General features: G+C 34.2%; 5 protein-coding genes, 1 long non-coding RNA gene and 3 pseudogenes across 6 annotated transcripts in view; 5 read left to right on the top strand and 4 right to left on the bottom strand.

The window, feature by feature from the left end:
- The first annotated feature begins 865 nt into the window (after positions 1-865).
- Positions 866-2,245, top strand: LOC119606225 (annotated as a pseudogene).
- Positions 2,108-4,897, bottom strand: LOC119606226. Its single transcript, XR_005231630.1, has 3 exons — positions 4,757-4,897; positions 4,409-4,676; positions 2,108-2,217 (listed from the first exon to the last, which is right to left on the bottom strand). It is a non-coding gene; the product is annotated as an uncharacterized LOC119606226 (long non-coding RNA).
- Positions 3,504-5,113, top strand: LOC119606224 (annotated as a pseudogene).
- A 354-nt stretch (positions 5,114-5,467) lies between these two features.
- Positions 5,468-7,169, top strand: LOC119606218 (annotated as a pseudogene).
- Positions 7,170-7,219: 50 nt separating this feature from the next.
- On the bottom strand, positions 7,220-13,133 carry LOC119606217 (peroxisome assembly factor 2-like). Its single transcript, XM_037959645.1, is given in 6 exon segments — positions 7,220-7,506; positions 7,568-8,791; positions 8,794-8,814; positions 8,944-9,721; positions 9,789-10,304; positions 12,989-13,133. Coding segments are annotated over 6 exon segments (2,712 nt in total). The 5' UTR covers positions 13,016-13,133; the 3' UTR covers positions 7,220-7,360.
- Positions 13,134-13,481: 348 nt separating this feature from the next.
- LOC119606229 (origin recognition complex subunit 6) lies at positions 13,482-14,712 on the top strand. The gene is made up of 3 exons (XM_037959653.1): positions 13,482-13,725; positions 13,780-13,909; positions 13,969-14,712. The coding sequence occupies exons 1-3, from the start codon at positions 13,661-13,663 to the stop codon at positions 14,608-14,610; spliced, it is 837 nt and encodes a 278-aa protein (XP_037815581.1). The 5' UTR covers positions 13,482-13,660; the 3' UTR covers positions 14,611-14,712.
- Positions 14,713-14,893: 181 nt separating this feature from the next.
- Positions 14,894-16,645, bottom strand: LOC119606220 (stimulator of interferon genes protein). Its single transcript, XM_037959647.1, has 4 exons — positions 16,401-16,645; positions 15,775-16,324; positions 15,376-15,658; positions 14,894-15,304 (listed from the first exon to the last, which is right to left on the bottom strand). Exons 2-4 carry the CDS (start codon positions 16,246-16,248, stop codon positions 15,219-15,221), a joined length of 843 nt encoding a protein of 280 aa, XP_037815575.1. The 5' UTR covers positions 16,249-16,324; positions 16,401-16,645; the 3' UTR covers positions 14,894-15,218.
- Positions 16,646-16,798: 153 nt separating this feature from the next.
- LOC119606219 (WASH complex subunit 1) lies at positions 16,799-18,616 on the top strand. The gene is given in 2 exon segments (XM_037959646.1): positions 16,799-18,422; positions 18,425-18,616. Coding segments are annotated over 2 exon segments (1,506 nt in total). The 5' UTR covers positions 16,799-16,991; the 3' UTR covers positions 18,500-18,616.
- A 566-nt stretch (positions 18,617-19,182) lies between these two features.
- Positions 19,183-22,523, bottom strand: part of LOC119606222 (probable serine/threonine-protein kinase MARK-A) — a 13,904-nt gene continuing 10,563 nt past the window's right edge. The window contains 5 exon segments of the mRNA XM_037959648.1: positions 19,183-19,840; positions 19,907-20,085; positions 21,663-22,091; positions 22,094-22,141; positions 22,144-22,523. The exon segment at positions 22,144-22,523 is cut by the window's right edge and continues 452 nt beyond it. Of these exon segments, the coding sequence (XP_037815576.1) occupies positions 19,727-19,840; positions 19,907-20,085; positions 21,663-22,091; positions 22,094-22,141; positions 22,144-22,523 (1,150 nt within the window). The 3' untranslated portion in view covers positions 19,183-19,726.

Genomic DNA, 22,523 nt, shown 5'->3' with positions numbered 1-22,523 from the left:
TTACTTACTTACTACTTACTTACTTACTTACTTACTTACTTACTTACTTACTTACTTACTTACTTACTTACTTACTTACTTACTTACTTACTTACTTACTTACTTACTTTACTTACTTACTTACTTACTTACTTACTTACTTCTTACTTACTTACTTACTTACTTACTTACTCTTACTTACTTACCTTACTTACTTACTTACTTACTTACTTACTTACTTACTTACTTCTTACTTACTTACTTACTTACTTACTTACTTACTTACTTACTTACTTTACTTACTTACTTACTTACTTACTTACTTACTTACTTACTTACTTACTTACTTACTTACTTACTTACTTACCTTACTTACTTACTTACTTACTTACTTACTACTTACTTACTTACTTACTTACTTACTTACTTACTTACTTACTTACTTACTTACTTACTTACTTACTTACTTACTTACTTACTTACTTACTTACTTACTTACTTACTTCTTACTTACTTACTTACTTACTTACTTACTTACTTACTTACTACTTACTACTTACTTACTTACTTACTTACTTCTTACTTACTTACTTACTTACTTACTACTTACTTACTTACTTACTTACTTCTTACTTACTTACTTACTTACTTACTTACTTACTTACTTACTTACTTACTTCTTACTTACTTACTTACTTACTTACACTTACTTACTTACTTACATATCCCTAAGTGTAGTGTCATCATCTACCTCATTTTGTATATAAAACATTTTCTTTTTACGAGAAAAGCAATATACATTTATTATTCCATAGGTTTATTATTATGGTTGATAAGAAATCTTATCAATGTTATTGTTATTCATTAATAGAAGCTGCATCTATTATCTAGCGACTATTAAAATAAAAATTATTTAAATTAGTCCAAATACAGACTTTAAAACAGAAACATCGCTAGACTTATTAAAATTCAGTAAAACTTAAGAAAAATATGGCTGCCCCCTATGTGTGTGTTACCGATTTCGAGGAAAGGGCTCATCAAATTATAGAAAAAAAGGCTTTGGATTATTATCGTAGCGGAGCGGGAGAACAGTTTAGTTTGAATTTAATAGAGAAGCTTTTAGAAGGTGAGATTATTTACATAAGTTTGTACTTATGTATGTATGTAATAATATTTTAAATTATTAAGATTACGTATACGTCCCCGTTGTTTGCGAGATGTTTCCCAAGTGGATACTACGTGTCGACTATTAGGTTGTGATCTAAGTGGCCGGTGGGTATTGCTCCAACAGCCATGCAAAAATGGCTCACCCAGATGGTGAGGGTGGTAATGCTAAAGCGGCTGGTGAAATGGGTTCCATATTCATTTTAAGTACTTTAGCTACCATGTCCATAGAAGAAGTGGCTCAAGCTGCTCCATTTACCAATAAATGGTTTCAATTATATGTGTATAAAGATCGGTAGGTATTAATAAAATTACCTCTTGAAAATTATAGTCCCAATAATGTGCCCATTATTTTAAATTATTTTTTATTTTTTCATTCTCTCGCAGTTCCCTGACGGAAAAACTAGTGCGACGTGTAGAGAAATGTAATTACAAAGCCATAGTACTCACTATAGATGCCCCTATCTTTGGCCAAGATGGTCTGATGTACGCAACAACTTTAGTTTACCATCTCATCTACGTTTGGCCAATTTCGAGGCACAATCTTCACAATCGGATGGTGTACACAGTGAAGTGGGTACATCGGGCATTAATGAATATGTAGCCAGTCAATTTGATGCTACCCTCACCTGGAAAGATGTTAAATGGTTGGTGAACCTTACATATCTTCCAGTAATTGTTAAAGGCATTTTAACGGCTGAAGATGCAATTTTAGCGCGAGAATTTGGCTGTGCCGGTGTTATTGTTTCTAATCATGGTGCCCGTCAATTGGATAGTGTACCAGCAGCTATAGAAGCTTTACCGGAAGTGGTTAAAGCTGTGGGTGATGATATGGTTGTAATGTTAGATGGTGGTGTACGTCATGGAAATGATGTTTTTAAAGCTTTGGCTATGGGTGCAAAAATGGTATTTCTGGGACGTCCTGCCGTTTGGGGTCTGGGCTGTGGCGGTGAAGCTGGCGTTAAAATATGTTGGAAGTGCTTAAAAAGGATTTTGATATCACAATGGCCTTGGCAGGTTGTCAGAAATTAAGCGATATTAAGGGAAATATGGTGGTGCATGAATCTGTTTATGCTAAATTGTAAATTAGTTTTTTGAAATAAATAATTATAATAAATCGTAGTTTTATTTAAAGAATATTAAGAAATGAGATGATGTTTCTATCTATCTATCTCTCTATCTATCTATCTATCTATCTATCTATCTATCTATCTATCTATCTATCTATCTATCTATCTATCTATCTATCTATCTATCTATCTATCTATCTATCTATCTATCTATCTATCTATCTATCTATCTATCTATCTATCTATCTATCTATCTATCTATCTATCTATCTATCTATCTATCTATCTATCTATATCTATCTATCTATCTATCTATCTATCTATCTATCTATCTATCTATCTATCTATCTATCTATCTATCTATCTATCTATTTATTTATCTATCTATCTATCTATCTATCTATCTATCTATCTATCTATCTATCTATCTATCTATCTATCTATCTATCTATCTATCTATCTATCTATCTATCTATCTATCTATCTATCTATCTATCTATCTATTTATCTATCTATCTATCTATCTATCTATCTATCTATCTATCTATCTATCTATCTATCTATCTATCTATCTATCTATCTATCTATCCATCTATCTATCTATCTATCTATCTATCTATCTATCTATCTATCTATCTATCTATCTATCTATCTATCTATCTATCTATTTATTTATCTATCTATCTATCTATCTATCTATCTATCTATCTATCTATCTATCTATCTATCTATCTATCTATCTATCTATCTATCTATCTATCTATCTATCTATCTATCTATCTATCTATCTATCTATCTATCTATCTATCTATCTATCTATCTATCTATCTATCTATCTATCTATCTATCTATCTATCTATCTATTCTATCTATCTATCTATCTATCTATCTATCTATCTATCTATCTATCTATCTATCTATCTATCTATCTATCTATCTATCTATCTATCTATCTATCTATCTATCTCTCTATCTATCTATCTATCTATCTATCCATCTATCTATCTATCTATCTATCTATCTATCTATCTATATATCTATCTATCAATCTATCTACCTATCTATCCATCTATCTATATATGCATACGCTTTTTTACAGATTCTGTATTTCTAATTCAAAAATAACGTTTTTTATTAAACTATTTTCTAAACACCCTGTTGCTGTTAATAACATTTCACATAAACGCTTAATAACATACAATTAACTGTCAGTCAGCTGTTGTTGATTTTGCAACATATCCCGGCTGTCATAATAAATAATTTGCTTTAAGATTTTTTTCACAAAAATCTTCAATCTTTTCTACAATGTTATTAATTAAAAGATCTTGTAGCAATTTTCAGCGTATTAATTTAATACCTAAAACAAAGAGCCTGGGGATTCAGTAGGTGTACGAGTAAGTATTCCATAAACTACCTAATTTACACCAATTGTGAGGTTATAACGGAATTGTATTTACACATCTTTCTGCTCCGCTTAGGGTTGGATAAAAACATAAGAAAATTAAAAAATAACATCTTTTTGGATATAAATGATGGTTCAACAGCACACAAAATTTCAAATAGTTTTACCCAAAACTGAAGCCATTAATCTATAACGGCCGGCAGTTTAGTTAAGGCCAGCGGTAAAGTGCAGTTGGCTCCTCATGGTCATTATGAATTGCATGCTCAAGAAGTGGATGTGATAGGTGTAAATATATTACTGTTTAGAACCTTGATAAAAAGAAAACTAATTGTTTGTTTGTAAATATGTAGCTGATGGTCATTTAACGGATGGTTTCCCTTTTTCTCCCAAACAACAACATGCTCCTGAATATGTGCGAGATTATTTGCATTTACGTTCGCGCATAGATATTGTAGCTGCCACTATGCGTTTAAGACATAAGGCTCAAAAGGCTTTACATGATTTTATGGATGAACATGATTTTGTGCAGATAAATACACCCGTTTTGACCACAAACGATTGCGAGGGAGCGGGAGAGGTTGTATTATTTTTATATTGACATTTTATTTGAAATTCTAAATTTGTTTTAAACTTTCAGGTCTTTACCGTAAAACCTGATTCCCAGGAACTACTAAAACAAATGTCTCGTCCTGAAGTAAGCTTGGATCATAGTTATTTCGATTCCCAGGTTTATTTAACCGTTTCTGGTCAATTGCATTTAGAATCCATGTCTTATGGCTTAGGCAATACTTACTGTTTGGGTCCTGCTTTTAGAGCGGAAAATTGTAAATCTCCCCTGCATTTATCCGAATTTTATATGTTTGAAGCTGAGCTAGTCTACCTGGAGCACATACAGCAACTCTGTTCATTTATAGAGCGAATGCTCAAGGTAACAACAAAACAATTGCTTGACAATAATGCCCAAGATGTGGAGTTTTGCCAGAAAAAGAATTTGGGTGAAGCAGTGACATTCCATTGGCTAGATCAATCATGGCCTGTACTCAGCTATAAAGAGGCTTTGGCTATAATTATGGAAAATAAAAAGAAATTCAAAACTGCCGTAACACCCAATGAGGGATTCTCAAAAGAACAAGAACTCTACCTGGTGGAACACTGTAAAAGTCCAGTATTTGTGGTGGATTGGCCGGCGAATCAAAAACCCTTCTACATGAAGCAATCACGTGAAGATCCTTCATTGGTACATGCTTTAGATCTGCTCATGCCTACAGTGGGTGAGCTGTGTGGTGCAGTTTGCGTGAAAATGATGAAAAAATTCTAAGGAAACCATCCTCAGTTACCTCAAGGTTTAGACTGGTATTTGGAACTACGTAAATTTGGCGGTCTACCCAACTGGTGGCTTTGGCATGGGTTTCGAACGTTATTTGCAATTATTGACAGGTGTTAAGAATATTCGAGATGTATATCTTTTCCAAGATATCCTCATAGTTGTAAAATGTAAATTGTATTGTACGTTTATATTTTTAAGTAATAAATTGTTTAAAATGGATTTTTTTTATTTTACTTCAAAATGTGAAATTTTTATAATAAAAATGGACGTCAGTTAAAAAATGTCTTTATAACAACTCTGTATTACTTAATGTAAAAGAACTACCAGATGTAAAAGTTTTTGCAACATAACATATATGTGGCAGCTCTTGTGAGTTAAACAATTGCAGGTTTGTTATAAAAACTGACATTTATTAAGAAAAGAAGAAGACACAAAAAAACTTGTAAAACAGAAGAAATATTAAAATTCCATAAAAATTAACAAATTATCACAAATTTCTACAATAATTTTAATTGTATTAAATAGATTTTAATACAAAAAATGGCTAATAGCTATGAACTACCTTCATGGTAAGTAATTGCTTTGAAAAACTAATAAAAAACGGAAATTAATTTTCCTTGCTGCACAAAAAGGGCCGGCAAGCCACCAACTGGTTTGCATTTGGATGTTTTAAAGGATGATAAACTTGTACAGAAACTAATGGTGGATGAAAAGAAATGTTATTTATTTGGGCGTAATGCACAATGAATGATTTTTGCATAGATCATGCTTCCTGCTCGCGGGTACATGCCGCTTTTGTGTATCACAAGCATTTGAATATAGCATATTTGGTGGACTTGGGTTCTAGTATGTTGTATATAAATTATTTTTTTATATAGAGCGTAAAGTGATTTTCTTATTTCATTTAAGCTCATGGCACTTATATAGGCACCATGCGTTTAGAGGCCCACAAACCTACCCAGTTGCATGTTAATAGCACTTTTCATTTTGGTGCCTCTACTAGGCGCTATATTTTACGTGAAAGACCCTCGGCCGGTCAACGTAATAGTATAATGGAGGATATACCCATGAATGAAACTAGTGATGGAGCATTATTGGGTTTGCCCGAAACACAAACTGAATTGGATGTAAGTTTGAGAAATTTTAGATTTTTTTATGAATTTTCTTAATTTTTATATCCATTGCAGAATCTCACGGAATTATAATACTGCACATAATAGAAGAATTTCCATGCTAGGTATAGCCGATGATATACGAAAGGTAAATTGGAATTAAATTCCCACAAAAATAAAGAATAGAGTTTAATATTTTTAAATCCTTAAAGAAATCGTCACGCAAACGCCGCAATGTTACCTTTAATGATGAGGAAATTATCATAAATCCCGAAGATGTTGATCCCCAATGTTGGACGTTTCCGCAACTTAGTACAAACCACTGTGGTGCCGGCTAAACGAGCTCGTTACGATGGCTCTAATATGGGTATATCAGCTACTACCACAACAGCCTCTACAGCGAGCCATAATAATCTTACACACACAAGCAGCCATCAATTATTCCAACAAATTATCAGGAGCACATGAAAAGTCTTGGTAATAATCCCAATTCACCTACAAATGCTACGCCTTCCTCGCCCACATCTTGTATCAGGGTTTACCGGCTGCAAGCGCACATGATAGTCATGCCTCTAGATCTACATCGGCAGAATTTGATGTTTCTGGTCCTTTGGCTATTGGTGCCAAATTGGGGTTGCTGTTACCAAATCCAGCGCCGGATGTAACACCTATAGCAGAGACGGTCAGTGCGACGCCTATGAATTCTGGTGTGGCACACAAATTAGCATTGGCTAATGCAAATGGTAAGTTTATGAGCGAGACATTGACGATTAGCTCTATAACCTATACTATACTTTTATATCTTTCCAGTACGCTATGAGGATCCTCATCATCATCATCATATCGCCGCCGATGTATCTAATAGTTCTGGTCCTCAAAAGAAGAAATATGCCAAAGAAGCTTGGCCTGGACGTAAACCAATGCTGGGTTCTTTATAACACAAATTTGTTTAAATATGATTTCATTACAATTAATTATATAAATTAATTTCTTTCTTTCTTTTTCGTTCTTTTTTACTTTACATATAAAATTATTTATAATTACCTTTGTGTATCAAGAATATATTGATAAAATTGTGTTAAATTGAGAAAATATAGACATAAAAAGCTTTTAATTAAAACCAGATATTGAAATCATAGCATGATTGAAATCAAAGTATAACATTGAAATTGTAAAAAACTATTAACAATTTATTAATAAAAATTAAATAAATAACAAAACCAACACCCTAAAACCAAGTACCAAATTACTCAGAAATCTATAAAAATTTTTGGGCTTAAAAACATTGTGATCAAATGTTTAAGTTTCAAACACTATAGGAGGACTTTAGTTTATTAAAATACTCCAAGTCCTGTCTACTAATAGAGGGTACAAATTTACCAAATGATCTGGTAAAATCTTCGACCTCCACCACCACATTATCGGACACCAAGTCTTCATCTTTTAAATCGCCTGAATAACAAAAACGAAGTGTTTATTTTATTTATAACATAAGACATAACATTCCGCTTACCCTTCATATGGCGGTCTATGGTCCTTCGCACCGCCGACAACCAAGCATTCGAGCATATTGAATACAAATCCGCACCCGACATTTCTCCCTTAAGTTTTTCCGCTATCTCTTGCATATTACAGTTATTGGCCAACTTGAAACGTCTTGTTTGAGCCTGCAAAACCGAAGCCTTGTCATCAGCCGTTGAACAAGGACCCACATAGAATAATTTATCAAAACGTCCGGGTCTTAAAAGTGCAGGATCTATTAAATCCGGACGATTAGTGGCAGCTAATATAAATATAGGTTTACTGGCATCACCACCCATGCCATCCATTTCAGCTAAAAGCTGAGACACAACACGATCCATAACACCACCCGAATCACCCGCAACACCACGATTTGGAGCCAAAGAATCCAATTCATCCAAAAATAAAACACAAGGTGCTGCCGAACGAGCACGAGCGAAAACTTCTCTGACATTCTGCTCACTTTGGCCCACATACATGTTAAGTAGTTCAGGGCCCTGTACCGATAGGAAACTTAAATTACATTCCGTAGCCACAGCCTTGGCCACTAAAGTCTTGCCTGTGCCGGGTGGACCATAAAGCAAAATACCCGAACGCCTTAGGTTTTTACCCATCAAATGAACATGTTTAAGAGGCAAACCTATGCTAGATTGTATTTCATCTTTCAATTTAGCCAAACCTCCTATATCCGACCACAATACCTTGGGCACTTTGGGTGCACCCAAACTATCAGCAAAGGAAGCCTGCATTATATTCAAATAATAAGCAAAATGCTCGAAACTAAGTTTCTTTGCCTCCTCCTCTCTCTGTTGGCGCACAGCATTATTATGCAACAGCTGTAAGTCACCCAAAAGAAATCCTTGCGATTTATCCGCCACTTCACGTAAAACTTTCTTAGTTCCCTGCCAATCTGTTTGCAATTTATTTAAATATCTTTCCTGCATATCCAGCTCATAGAGCGGCAAATGCTCCAAGTCTCTCAAATTAAAGACTTTATTCTTAAACAATTCCTTTTTGTGCAACCATTTTAAAATTTCATATCTTTCTTCCTTTGTGGGCATTTCAATGCGTATAACTTCCAAAAACATACGCTGTATCATGGGTTTAATATGTTTATCACTGGTCAGGGCGACAATGACCACTGGATGTTTACGATTATGGGTGAAAAGTTCCTGGGTTTGCACTTGAAAAGCAGCTAAGAGACGTAAATCTTCGTGCCCTCATTGTCGATGCCGAAATCTGTGGAAAGATTTCAGCAAAGTTTTTTTTTATGAATTTCATAAAATTTTAAAGAATTTTCATAAATTTCGAAAAATTCCATATTAATTTTAAATTTTCGAAATATTTTAAATTGAATATTTCAGAGACTCACCTCAAAATTATGAAAACATATCAGCAGCGGTTCACTTATTTGGCTCTTGGCAAAAACTGCCTTCAATTTCATTTCCGTATGCGAAGGAACTTGCGAGACAATCTCGGCACAATCCACTCCAAACAAATGCATGCCCAAGTCACGGGCCACTGCATTTACCAGTTTCGTTTTACCAGCACCCCTTTCAGCCTGTAAAATGAACATGGGATAGATATGTTTCGAAGATAAACAAGTGGATTTGCGTGGCAAAAAAGCATCTATGGAGGAGCGTAGAGAATCATAGGACGCTTGCAAACCCAAAGGATAACCTTCCGCAATGCACAAATCATCTAAAGATTGACGTGGTAAGAATTGATGAGTATGAGCTATTTGGACAAGATTTGTAAAACCTTTAGCTACCACCGCCTGCATTTCAAATTCACTGCCCTTCACCTCTAAGTGGACACAACGAAAGTGGACAAATTTCATGTAGGCAAATATTAGATAGTAATGAGCATATTGTGAGGTGCCTATTAGATCAGCATTGACTTCTATGCGATACGTATGGCCACGATGTAAAATACGTGGAGTATTAAAGTAATTACTCAATATTAGTTCCGAAACTTCGGCCGGTAATTCATAAGGATTGGCAAGAAGATAGACATGTGCCTTAATGGCTATATTAGGTATAGTTTGCTGCTCATTGAGATGATCTAATTTAGCCCAAAGTTTAGTTCTATTAATATGGGCATTGTTGACATTAAAACGATCCATTAAATTCGAAAAGAAGTTTTCCTGTAAAAGAAACAAAAAAACATGATTTTAGTATCAAAAATATTCTTAATACTATAGATAGCATTACCTGTATAAATACACAATTAGTTTGACACACTTTCAAGGGTCTTATTTGCGCCACCAAGGTATGTGGCGCCTGATTAAGCATTTGTTTTAATAAAGTTTCACTTTCTTTCTTCTCCTCTCCATTGCTTAAATGTTGTTGCTGTTGTTGTCCCGTTTGTCTACCACAACTTACTATCAAATTTACAAAATTAACTTCCTCCGATTCGGCATATTCTTCATAAATATCCTCCGAGGTAAATATAATATGTTCCGATTTAATTAATTCGTTTTTAATCAAATGTTCGTACAAAGTATTTGGTATGGCTACTAAACGATATTTATCCTTGTAATATTTCATATAACGTTGATAAATGGCATATTGCAAGTAACCCGGATAAATATACCAAGCGTATTTAGGATATAGTATAGAAACGGCTCCATTATAGGCTTCTATGAGTTCACGCATACGGCCGCTATAGCTGTAGAGGGTGGTTGTTGGAAGTCCATTGTCGATGGAACGTTTTGCAGATGATTTTTTCTAGATTTTTTTTAATTAAGAAATGTTATTAGAATTTAAAAGGAGTAGATTTTGGGTACTTGCTAAAAATGAACATGCTAAATTTAATTTATATTTAGTAGAATGCATCATTATTTTCGTATAAAGAACAGGTAACCGCTATAACGTTCTGATTTATATCCGGCATGTGAACTTGGAGCAGTGATGCCAAGTGTAGGGATTTTTTCCCTTTTTGTAGGGATTTTTTTCAAAAATTTCACGTGTAGGGAAAAAGGGAAAGATTTCTTACTATTGTCAAATTGTAGGGATTTTTCAATTTCATAGTTTTTAACAACTAAAAATATACCCTTTCATGTATTAAACTTTAAAATTAAAATGAAATCAGTTTTAAGTGTATCGTTAGTAAAAATTCCGCTTGTAATTTCTACAATATATGTACCTACATATCGCTACAAGACTGGCATAATCCAAAATTCGGGTTTCTTGAACTGAGGTCTACAAAACATGCGACATACTAAAATCTTTCATTTAGATTTAATGTTCTGAAAATTTATAAAAGTAAACCGCAAAAAGTAAACGCAAAAGTAAACGCGAAAGTAAACCTTAAAAACATAAAATAAATTTTTAATATCGAATCGTGATACTGCCATAAATCTTTCAATTGTCTTGTTTTTTTAATCTTAACTGAAGAGTCAGGCTTGGAAGATTTGTATTATGTAAAATTAAAAGAAAAAAATTTAAATTCTAGAAAATTTCATTCCTAAAAATTAAAAAAATACATATATATAATATGTATTATAAAACGGAGCTAATATTTAGTTTAGGTTATGTATTTTTAGGATAAACTTGGAAAAAAAAAGTAGGGAGGGAAAAAGGGTAGGGAAAAGAAAAAGGGGGGGGAGGGAAAAAAGGGACGCAGAAGCGGAGGAGGGCTGAAAAAAAGCGCCGGGCACACGGACGGAGGGGGTCCCACGACAAAATCGAGCTATCGAGCGAGACGACGAGCTAGCGAGCGAGCGACAGCGAGCGAGCGAGGAGCGAGGAGAGCGAGCGAGCGAGCGAGCGAGCGAGCGAGCGAGCGAGCGACGAGCGAGCGAGCGAGCGAGCGAGCGAGCGAGCGAGAGGCAGCGAGCGAGCGAGCGAGCGAGCGAGCGAGCGAGCGAGCGAGCGAGAGCGAGCGAGCGAGGAGCGAGGAGCGAGCGGAGCGAGCGAGCGAGCGAGCGAGCGAGAGCGAGAGAGCGGAGCGAGCGAGCGAGCGAGCGAGCGAGCGAGCGAGCGAGCGAGCGAGCGAGCGAGGAGCGGCGAGCGAGCGAGCGAGCGAGCGAGCAGCGAGCGAGCGAGCGAGCGAGCGAGCGAGCGAGCGACGAGCGAGCAGCCAGCGAGCCAGCGAGCCAGAGAGCGAGCGAGCTAGCGAGCGAGCGAGCGAGCGAGCGAGCGAGCGAGCGAGCTATCGAGCGAGCGAGCTACTATCGAGCTAGCGAGCGAGCGAGCGAGCGAGCGAGCTATCGAGCGAGCGATCGAGCGAGCGAGCGAGCGAGCGATCTATCTATCTATCTATCGAGCTATCTATCTATCTATCGATCGATCTAGCTATCTATCTATCGATCTATCTATCATCTATCTATCTATCTATCGATCTATCTATCTATCTATCTATCTATCTATCTATCTATCTATCTATATCTATCTATCTAATACGGTTACCAGCCTCAATACTTCAGCCCATGGAAACTAATGAATTGTGCAAGAATGGTTTTTCAATAGACTTTTACAAAAACTCTATTTGAAATTGTTAGGAAATATTTAACATTTGGTGACAAAAACAACAAAAACTTATTATTATATAGCTTTAACGCGTGAAGGATTTGTAACCAAATTATTCTTACCCATATCAGCAAGTTGGCATCTTTGGCTTTATGATAGAATTAGTTAATGAATATGTATAAGGGTTACGAAAAAGAGGTAAGAAACTAAGATATGTCCTTACATTCTATTTTATGTAATTATTTTTTAGGATTTAAAATCAAATTTTTATAATTTAAAAATTTAATAAAAATTTATAGTCATTATTTACATTAAAAAAATCTCTTATCATTAATAGCATTTAAGATTAAAAAGATATCCAGATAACGGTAATTTTTGTCAAATTTTTTGAATGTCTTTAAGTATATGAGTACATGAGAAATGCTGAATAAAACTAAACGAAAATATAATTTTTTTATATTAAAAGAAAAAACCAAAACAATATTTCAAAAATAACCAAGAATTTCTTTCAGTGTAAATAGTTATTTATACACCAATAGAAATATTTTAGTAATTTCCTTTTTCGTTCAACTTACCACTTCCTCTATTTCCACCATTATATTATTTTACACACAATAAACAGAAAACAACAAGATACACTTTATAAGGAAATGTAAATACTATGTAGTAAAATTAAAATAAATACGATTTTTTTTACACAATATACGTAATCTGCCGAAAGAAAAAAGGGAAAATTTTTTGTAAGAGGTTAAAGTTTTAGTGCAATAAAAATTACATGAAATTATTATAATGAAACTATTTGCAGTTTATGGTTTTAATAAGAATTAAATGATCTTTGATATTTTTTATTAGGATTTATAATTTTAGTTTTTCTGTAGGAACACCACACCATATAGTTTTGTTAAATTTATTTTTTCGTAGTAGAAAGTTTTCCTTTTTACCTTTTTCACTATCACTCTTTTCTTCATGTTTCACTAAATGTAATTTATTATATTTCTTTACAATTTGTATAGAATTAATTTCAAATTTGTTCTAAAATTCTTTTATTTTTATTTAACACTTGTATCTAGCTAGGACTGCACAATAATAAAAAATGTCAAAAACAACTGTTGATGGTTTGACATTTGGGTTGCCATATTTTAAGGAAAAAATTATTTATGTCAAACTGTAGATTTACAACATGATTACAATTACAGCCGCAAACCACGTTAGGTAAAAAGTTTACAACATGTACCAGACTGGAGAGATTCAAGATCAATTGGTTAAAAATATTTATAATTTCTCTGCACTTCTTCATTTTCGCTTAAACATTAATAATTTTACTTCTCATGTTCTTAAAAAACGCAATTATCCCTATTATTCTTATTACAAAAATCGCTAACATAGTTGAAAAATCGCTACTTAAGCATATTGAACATGACAGCTGTTGTTAATTTCGTTTTGCTGAAGTGTAATTGGCGCCAATTTTTTGCTCACTGCAATTGTAATGTAAACAAACTTAAACGAATTTTGCTAAATAAACATTTTTAAACAAATTAAAGAACAAAAACAGAAAAAATATTTACATAGGTAAACAAAAAATCTAACCTTGGCCTTAACATTTAACAACAAACATGACCACTTTAATAGAACAGTTAATAACAAAAATGGGCTTAAGAGATGAGCCCAATGTGCTGGAGTAAGTCTAATAAATAAACAAATAAATAACAATATTTAACCATAAAAATTCTAGGAAAACCACCGAATTAGTAAGATTATTGGAATTACGTTCTACCAATGTTCCCTTACAAATAAATGAATATGGTAAAATAGTGTTATGTGCAGATATAGCAGCCACTTTAATGGGCATACCTTTCGATAAGGTAAAATGAAAGAAAAAGTTAAGAAAACAACAATAAAATTTATAATTTGTTTTATTTAGGAACAAGCCTTAAAAATGTCCGGTTTGCGCAAATCCCATTATGCCAACAATAAAAGAATGTTTGAAAAACTTCTTGATCTTAACAAGCTGGTGGGTGTCAATGACATCTGCCTACAATTGAGCCTTAACCAGGTTAACAAAAAAGCCGAAGAGCTATTAGAACTCTATCGCAAAGTTATAACCAGTGAACAATCCTCAGATGTGGATATTAGTCATCCCCAGTATGCTGCTATGGCGGTGTTTTCAGCTTGTAAATTGTGTAAGCAAAAAGTTTCCAAAACAAAACTTATGCCTTTCAGCAATTTAAAGCCCTCACAATGGCAACAGCTGGAGCAAAGATGGGAGAAATTTATGGCTAAACATTACAACGATGCCATGGACAATAAATTAAAAAAGCAAAATTCTGAAGATCAAGCCACAGTCACGGCCACTGATGATGATAGTTCGAAGAAGACGAACAGCGATAAGAGACTACGTAACGAAATTGAGGATTATGAAAAATGGAAAAAACGTATGTTGGCCATGGCTCATGCTAAATTAAAGGATCAAGAGACTGGTGATTCAGAGTCCTCGGAACAAATTGAAGAAGATAAAGGTTTGGATTTTACCGATGTTATAGATAATATGATATTGGGTTGCTGAGAAAAGGAAATTATTGAAACATTTTCTGTTTCTTAACTCACATTCAAATACATATATTTTTTTTAATTTTAATAAATATTTAACTTATTTTTCTGAAATATACAAAAATTATGAATTTCTTTTCTCGAAAAAGTGAATTGCAACTTTTGTAACATTCCTCAATGTTTTCTTTGATGAAATTTCTGTAGAAAAATGTTTTCCTTATAGCATTTTTAAAAAATTTCTGTAGATAATTATATAGAAAGAATGTCTTTCTTAGACTCATTTCTATACAGGGTATATCTCCTAGACGCAGTTTTATTAGAATACATTTTATTAAAAGAATGTTTTAAAATGTGTACATATTTTACAAAACTATACATTAATTTGTATATTGAGAGCATTTAAATTAAATAAATTTTAAATATTTTTCAAAAGGATTTTGGCACTTAGCGTCATATTATACAAAAAGGATAACGATACTTTAAACACTTAACAATTATTAAATAATTTAATAAAAAAAAAAAACTAAAGATAACTGGAAACAAAATTTTGTTAAATAAGTCAATTAAATTAAAATTTCCTTTTTGTTGTTGGTATTCCAACATAGAGAGCTTTACAAGCACATTTTAGAATTCTCCCTCATGCCACATATTGGTAATATGACTCAATAAAACATCACCCACATCTTGCGGACGTCCATCAGCTTTAAAACCTTAATATACCAATAGTATAGGTAGTAAAGATAGTATTTGTTTTAAAAATCAACTTTTTATTAAAACTTACTGTTATAGAGTACCACCTCTGCTTTTCCCTGTGTTTCGGGCCATTTATTTAAAAGATATTTTAAATGTTTATAGAATTTTAAGAGTATTTCTCGTTTCATTTCTTTCATTTGCCAGGTGGTGGACGGTTGAAAACTTAAAGCTTCGAAAAATGATAACATGGGTGTGGCACCTTCCATGGCGACATAATAGTATGTACCATCTATAGTTCTATTAAAACGATAAACATCATTTTTATAGGGTCTCGATACGCCGGCACGATTTCTGACCACAGTTTCTAAGGGCTGAAAAAAAGAAATTTTAAAGAAATCTATATATGTATCTATCTATCCGACATATATTTCTATATAAAAATACCTTCAAAGATCACAAATTTATATAGAGAAGTAACATAACTCACCATTACACCATCCTTTTGCAAAATATTACTTTCAATTTTGGAATTAATAAACATTGTATTGGGCACTAATATAAACAAACGTTTAACTGCAAATTTAACTTTATGCTTATTCTCATATAACTGCATACGTTCCTTAATACCAGTGTCACCATCATGGGTGGGCAGTATTAGTTTTAAATAGCCATGGAAATAATTTGAAGCCATACCCTCGGCATAATCTAAACCATGCGGCTCTCTTATCCAATCGGCATAGCTTAAATGCGAATGACCCATAGCCAGGGCCATAAATATCCAATACAGAGGCATAAATGTAAAAAAGTATGCGGGAGGTCGGCTGCCGCGACTAAGAACACAGACAAAGGCAACAAATAAAAAAACTATAAAACCTATAGAGCTGCCCAAATTCATGCTAAACGATCGTTTCGTTATGGCCAGTAATTTATTATCGACATCATAGTGGTTGGCATATTTCATATACTCAAAGATAATGCGGTAAAACGTCTAATCAGTTCGGCTATTACAACCACTGTCATTATTTGAAAGCATTGCTCTGTAATATAAAACATCATCATCATCGTTGGAGTGGAGAATGACTAATATATTGCCTGAAAAGTCTAAATACTTACCTAAATAATCCATTATTGCATGCATTTTTCTTTTCCCAGCAGTTTTTAACTTATTCTTTTTAATATTCACAATCTCACTATCGTAGGTTGGAATTATATGCATGCTCTTGCAATTCTAGTATGCAGTTTTAGAAGATTATAACTTGTTTCACTTTGCAATGACAATTCCTTTTTGCATTTTTTTGCGTCTTGCACACCAGGAAAAATTTGCATAGGGTGTTTTAACTCCAGCTGTTTTTTGTTTATTTTATTTTAAAATGTCAAACTTCTTTTTAAAAAAAATAATTATTTCATCTCTGTACTGTCAAATTTTAGTTTTATGCTGCCATCTTTTATAGATTCCACTTGAATACATTTTTTTAGCGTTGCCATATGTTAGTATTTACATATTTGTTTTTATTTCTTTGTTTTCGTTTGCAAATTCTTCATAATGACAGCCAACTGTTTTTACCAACAAAATACAACAAAAAGTGATAATAAAAAAATTTGCGAAAAAAAGTAATAATTTTGCTTAAATAACAATAACTTTACGACAATTACAAGAAAAAAGAAATAAATACCCCCCAATAGCAAATTATTTAGCCTACAACAATGTTTAAGGTGCCCATAATACCGCCTGATTTACGTCACGAAGAAACCATTACCCAAGCAGCCTACGCCCTCGATTGTCTACAAAATACAATAGCAACCATTTTTGGACGTATCGATCAACGTTTGGAAACAAATAATATCAAAGTAAAGGAACTGCAGGAGCGTATAAAAAAATCTCAGGATAAAATTAACAGTTTACAGGGCACACGCAAGGCTATACATATCTATGCACCGGCCAGATTTCCGGCCACAAACGTCTACAAAGATCTGCCAGTAACTTTTAAACAAGAGGAGAAAATATGTACCAATTCTGCGCCAAAATATCAAATTGAAAGTAAATTGGATACAAATTTACCCAGTCTTAATGAGAAACTTATATTCTTTCATGTACGGGAACAAAATAGTGTAAAGCCAGCCACGGATAATAATTTAGCACGGGAGCGTATTGAAATCAAACAAAATCAAGATTTGGGTAATATGCCATTGGATTTAAGGTCTATTCCCTCGGTTTTACTTTTCAATACTGACTACAGTGTTTACGATTTGGAGGAGGGTGATAGTGAGCCGGATGCTTGGAAACGTGCTAAACACTTTAAAAACAAACGTCTACACTCGGGCAGTAACCAGCCCATGGCAAGTAAACAAATCTTAGAACCGGCTCCTCATTCTTTAGTTAATCGTAGAAATGAAAAGTTAACTCCCTCGGGAGGTTTGAAATATACACCAAAACTAAGTGAGGCTCCAGAATTGGATTTGCCCTTGGATTTACCCGACTTACCAGGTATAGCTGATGATTTGCGCTATGAAAGCCAAGAAGCCAAGCAAAAAATTGCTCCCTCTTTGGCATTGGTGGTGGAAAATTTACCCGAACTTACAGAACTAATGAATGATAATGATAAAAAGGCGAACATTCCATTAGAGCAAAACAATAATATTGCTAACACTACGCCACCTCCACCACCGCCACCTTTGCCTGCTAAACAATTTACAGCTCCAGCACCACCGCCACCTCCTCCGCCACCAGTATTACCAACAACTACTAAAACCACAAATAATAAACCAAAAACTACCAGTACTTCTGATACACGCTCTGAATTAATGGCTGCCATACGCAATGCTGGTGGTGTTGGCAAAGCCGCTCTACGTCATACAGCTGCTGCTGCTCCTTTAGCGACCAACGATAATGATGTTGTTGATAACACACGTGCCCCTAAAACGGCTAATTCCTCTCGCAACCCTCAAACGGGCGGAGGTGATCTTATGGCCGATTTGCACAATAAATTATTAATGCGTCGTAAAGGTATTTCCGGCTCTAAAGATAATACTGACAGCTCTACTACTAAGAATGCTAATAATACCATACCTGCAAATACACCTAGCGGTAATCCGGTTATATCACGTCTTTCAGCTTTGATACCACCACCTCCTGCCAAAGCAAACAGAGAACTAGTAATGCTGCCACTACCTCAGATGAGGATGATTCAAATGATACCGATTGGGTTGATTAAAATAATCTGTTTATGCTCCAGTCCAGAGAATAGTTTTAGTTGCATTCTATTATGGAAATGTGCCTTGTTAATGACCCATTTGAATGGAAATAAACCGAAATTGTTATAGTTATATAGAGTAAATAAATTGATTTTTTAAAAAAACAAACATATAATTCGGGCATTTTTTTTATTACCGGCTAGCTATGGATTCATCTATAGACTAGCTATAGACTCATATATAGTATGGACTACAAACTCATCTATAGTATGGACTCGTCCATAGCATACACTATAGACTCGTCTATAGTCTGAATTACAGACTGGTCTACAGTCTCATCTATGGTAGGCACGACAGACTGGTCTAAAGTCTGGACTACAGATTAATCTATAGTATAAACTACAGATTTGTTCATTGTATGGACTACAAATTAGTTTATAGTCCAGACTCTAGACTATAGATTAGTCTAATACCTAGACTATAGACTTGTCTACTGACTATACTACAGACTAATGAGTAGTATATAGTCAAAACTTTATATTACTCTAGGTATAATCTAAGCTACAGATAACTCCAGACTACAGAATAATCCATAGTATAGACCTCAGATTACAGAATAGTAAGTAGACTACAGATTAGTCTATAACCGAGATAGATAGATTAGTTTTTATCGGACTTTAGCAATTAATATAAAAAATACAAATTTATTATATAAACATTTATTTAAACATATTATTTTGTATTAATTTTCGTTAACAAAACACCTTAAACATAATAAAGATGTTTAAAATATGAATTTTATGTTGTGTGGTTTGTTTATCATTATTATTTAAAAAAAATGAGCATGGTCAAGTTGTTGTTGTTATGTTTAAACATTATAGTTATATAATAATATTAATGCATCAATAAAAAAATATTTTTTATGAATTTTCCTTTAAAAAAAAGTAGAAAATTTTTCTGCAAAATCTTAAATAAAAAAATTATTCAATTCTAAAAAAAAAGAAAAAAAAATTATTACACATAATTAAACTTAACATAAAGACATCATTGTGTGTTTTTAGAAAAAAAAAATAAGAAAAAACTTAAAACTAATATTTTGTTGCTGAAATAGCGTCAGTATGTATGAAAAAAGGATATAAATCAAAAAAATGTATAAAAGTCTTCTTACTGAAGGCATTCTTAAATAGACAATTATTACAAAAAAAAAAAAAAACTCAGAAGAAACATCAACAGTTTGCTTCTTTTTTCTAAATTTGTGAACGCAAACGAGGTCTGGGTAAATCACCAAACACCGCCTCACCATGAACACTTTTAGCTAAAGCTTTAATGCTGGCCGCTATATCAACATTATTGTCAAGTTCCTAAAATAAAATTTAAAATTCATTAAAACTTATTGATGATATTAGGGTCTATGTATAGAAACTTACTTCTTCATCCGATTCTAAAGTTGCCATATAACTACGTCCCACAGTTATGGGAGAGTTAGCTATTTCTATAGGTAAACTTTTAGCAAAATTTGCTGCTTGTTGTGCGCTTTTCGAATTTATGCGTCTATGGGGTGTTGCAGTCATGGCTATTGGCATTGAGGAATCCAAATCCAGAGCATCTGTAAATAAATATTAGAGGGAATTATTACAATTTAAGAAGTTGAAGAGTGGTAAAAATTATCTAAGGTAAAGTCACAGATAAAGATCGCTTCTAGATCGGGTCTGGACAACAGTCTGAACTATAGTCTCGTCTTCAATCTGGAGTATAGTCTAGTCTATAGTCTGGACTATAGTCTAGACTATAGTCTAGTCTATAGTCTGGACTATAGTCTAGTCTATAGTCTGAAACTATAGTCTAGTCTATAGTCTGGACTATAGTCTAGGCTATAGTCTGGACTATAGTCTAGTCTATAGTCTGGACTATAGTCTAGTCTATAGTCTGGACTATAGTCTAGTCTATAGTCTGGACTATAGTCTAGTCTATAGTCTGGACTATAGTCTGGACTATAGTCTAGTCTATAGTCTGGACTATAGTCTGGACTATAGTCTAGTCTATATTCTGGACTATAGTCTAGTCTATAGTCTGGACTATAGTCTAGTCTATAGTCTGGACTATAGTCTAGTCTATATTCTGGACTATAGTCTAGTCTATAGTCTGGACTATAGTCTAGTCTATAGTCTGGACTATAGTCTAGTCTATAGTCTGGACTATAGTCTAGTCTATAGTCTGGACTATAGTCTAGTCTATAGTCTGGACTATAGTCTAGTCTATAGTCTGGACTATAGTCTAGTCTATAGTCTGGACTATAGTCTAGTCTATAGTCTGGACTATAGTCTAGTCTATAGTCTGGACTATAGTCTGGACTATAGTCTAGTCTATAGTCTGGACTATAGGTCTAGTCTAGTCTATAGTCTGGACTATAGTCTAGTCTATAGTCTGGACTATAGTCTAGTCTATAGTCTGGACTATAGTCTAGTCTATAGTCTGGACTATAGTCTAGTCTATAGTCTGGACTATAGTCTAGTCTATAGTCTGGACTATAGTCTAGTCTATAGTCTGGACTATAGTCTAGTCTATAGTCTGGACTATAGTCTAGTCTATAGTCTGGACTATAGTCTAGTCTATAGTCTGACTATAGTCTAGTCTATCGTCTAGTCTATAGTCTAGTCTATAGTCTCGATTATAGTCTAGTCTACAGTCTCGACTATAGTCTAGTCTATAGTCTCGACTATGGTCTAGTCTACAGTCTGGACTATAGTCTAGTCTGTAGTTTGGACTATAGTCTGGACTATAGTTTAGTCTATAGTCTGGACTATAGTTTAGTCTATGGTCTGGACTTTAGTCTAGTCTGTAGTTTGGACTATAGTCTGGACTATAGCCTAGTCCATAGTCTGGACTATAGTCTAGTCTGTAGTTTGGACTATAGTCTGGACTGTAGCCTAGTCCATAGTCTGGACTATAGTCTAGTCTATAGTCTGAACTATAGTCCAGTCTATAGTCTGGACTACAATTTAGTCTATAATCTGAACTATAATTCAGTCTATAGTCTGGACTATAGTCTAGTGTATAGTCTGGACTACAGTCTAGAAATATAGTCTATAGTATCGCCCTTAGTCCGGACTATAGTCTCGTCAATATACTGGAATATTATTTTGTCTATGGTTAATGTACAAAATATATTATCAATAAACCTACCTTCAGCTTCTTCAGCATCATCACTCTCATCTAAATCGCTCATATGATTTTCCGGCTGTGCATTAATATAACTTAAACTACGCTGATAGCTATTAAACGGTGGCAGTATTTGATGTGGCACATTTTGTGGCTGTTGCTGCTGTTGCTGTTGCGACTGTAATAGACGCAATGGTGATGGTGGATTTTGTAAATACATAGCACGATTATGTTGTGGTGTTGTAACTACATTGCCACCATCGACACCTTCCAATTCGAAGAGACAATCATCGGCTGTATCAATAGAATTTGTTGAAAATTGTTGTTGCAATGTTTGTGGTTGGCTAGCAAACATAGTATTTTGTTGTTGCTGTTGGCGAAATGTGGGACTATTGCCCACACTCATGGGTATAGCTTCTGGTGTAGCTGGTGGTGTATCGAAATTCGACATTTACGATTTAAAGCTGAACTGCCAACAATGGTTGGTGTAGTAGATGTAGCTACGTAGCTGTTGATGCCACGCCTGTGGGCGAGTGAGTATTATTGCCCGCTGTATTGGCTGTTGCAGTCATTATGGCACTTGTAGGTGTTGTGGGAGTGGCAGTCATAGAATTTCTCACATAATTCTCTCTATTCATATTAAATATAGAGTTCGGTGGTTGTATTGCCGTTGGTGTAGTAGGAGCCGTATTACTAAGTTCACGACGACTGGAAATGGTGTTACGTCTGCGTGTACCAGCAGCATAAGCTAAATTGCCACCATTATTGCTAACATCCAGTGCGGGTGGCTGACGTTCTAGCCATTCGTTAGCCTGTTGCTCAGGTATACAATGTATAAGTGATACTAACATCTGGTATTCCTGCTCAGACTTTTCACGAAAACTC

Source organism: Lucilia sericata, unplaced genomic scaffold, assembly GCF_015586225.1.
Source record: "Lucilia sericata isolate MDLA Ls3-8-SP2 unplaced genomic scaffold, ASM1558622v1 Contig000560F_arrow, whole genome shotgun sequence".
Lineage (NCBI taxonomy): Eukaryota > Metazoa > Arthropoda > Insecta > Diptera > Calliphoridae > Lucilia > Lucilia sericata.
Note: the sequence above shows the minus strand (reverse complement) of the source record. Positions and strands in the feature narration are given on the sequence as shown.

Excerpts from the sequence above, each read along its gene's own strand:
- LOC119606229 (XM_037959653.1), top strand. The coding sequence starts at position 13,661 with ATGACCACTTTAATAGAACAGTTAATAACAAAAATGGGCTTAAGAGAT. Across the intron at positions 13,726-13,779 it reads GATGAGCCCAATGTGCTGGA|GAAAACCACCGAATTAGTAA; the intron begins GTAAGTCTAATA and ends TAAAAATTCTAG. Across the intron at positions 13,910-13,968 it reads TGGGCATACCTTTCGATAAG|GAACAAGCCTTAAAAATGTC; the intron begins GTAAAATGAAAG and ends TGTTTTATTTAG.
- LOC119606220 (XM_037959647.1), bottom strand. The coding sequence starts at position 16,248 with ATGAAATATGCCAACCACTATGATGTCGATAATAAATTACTGGCCATA. Across the intron at positions 15,659-15,774 it reads TGCAAAAGGATGGTGTAATG|CCCTTAGAAACTGTGGTCAG; the intron begins GTGAGTTATGTT and ends TCTTTTTTTCAG. Across the intron at positions 15,305-15,375 it reads AGAGGTGGTACTCTATAACA|GTTTTAAAGCTGATGGACGT; the intron begins GTAAGTTTTAAT and ends TGGTATATTAAG.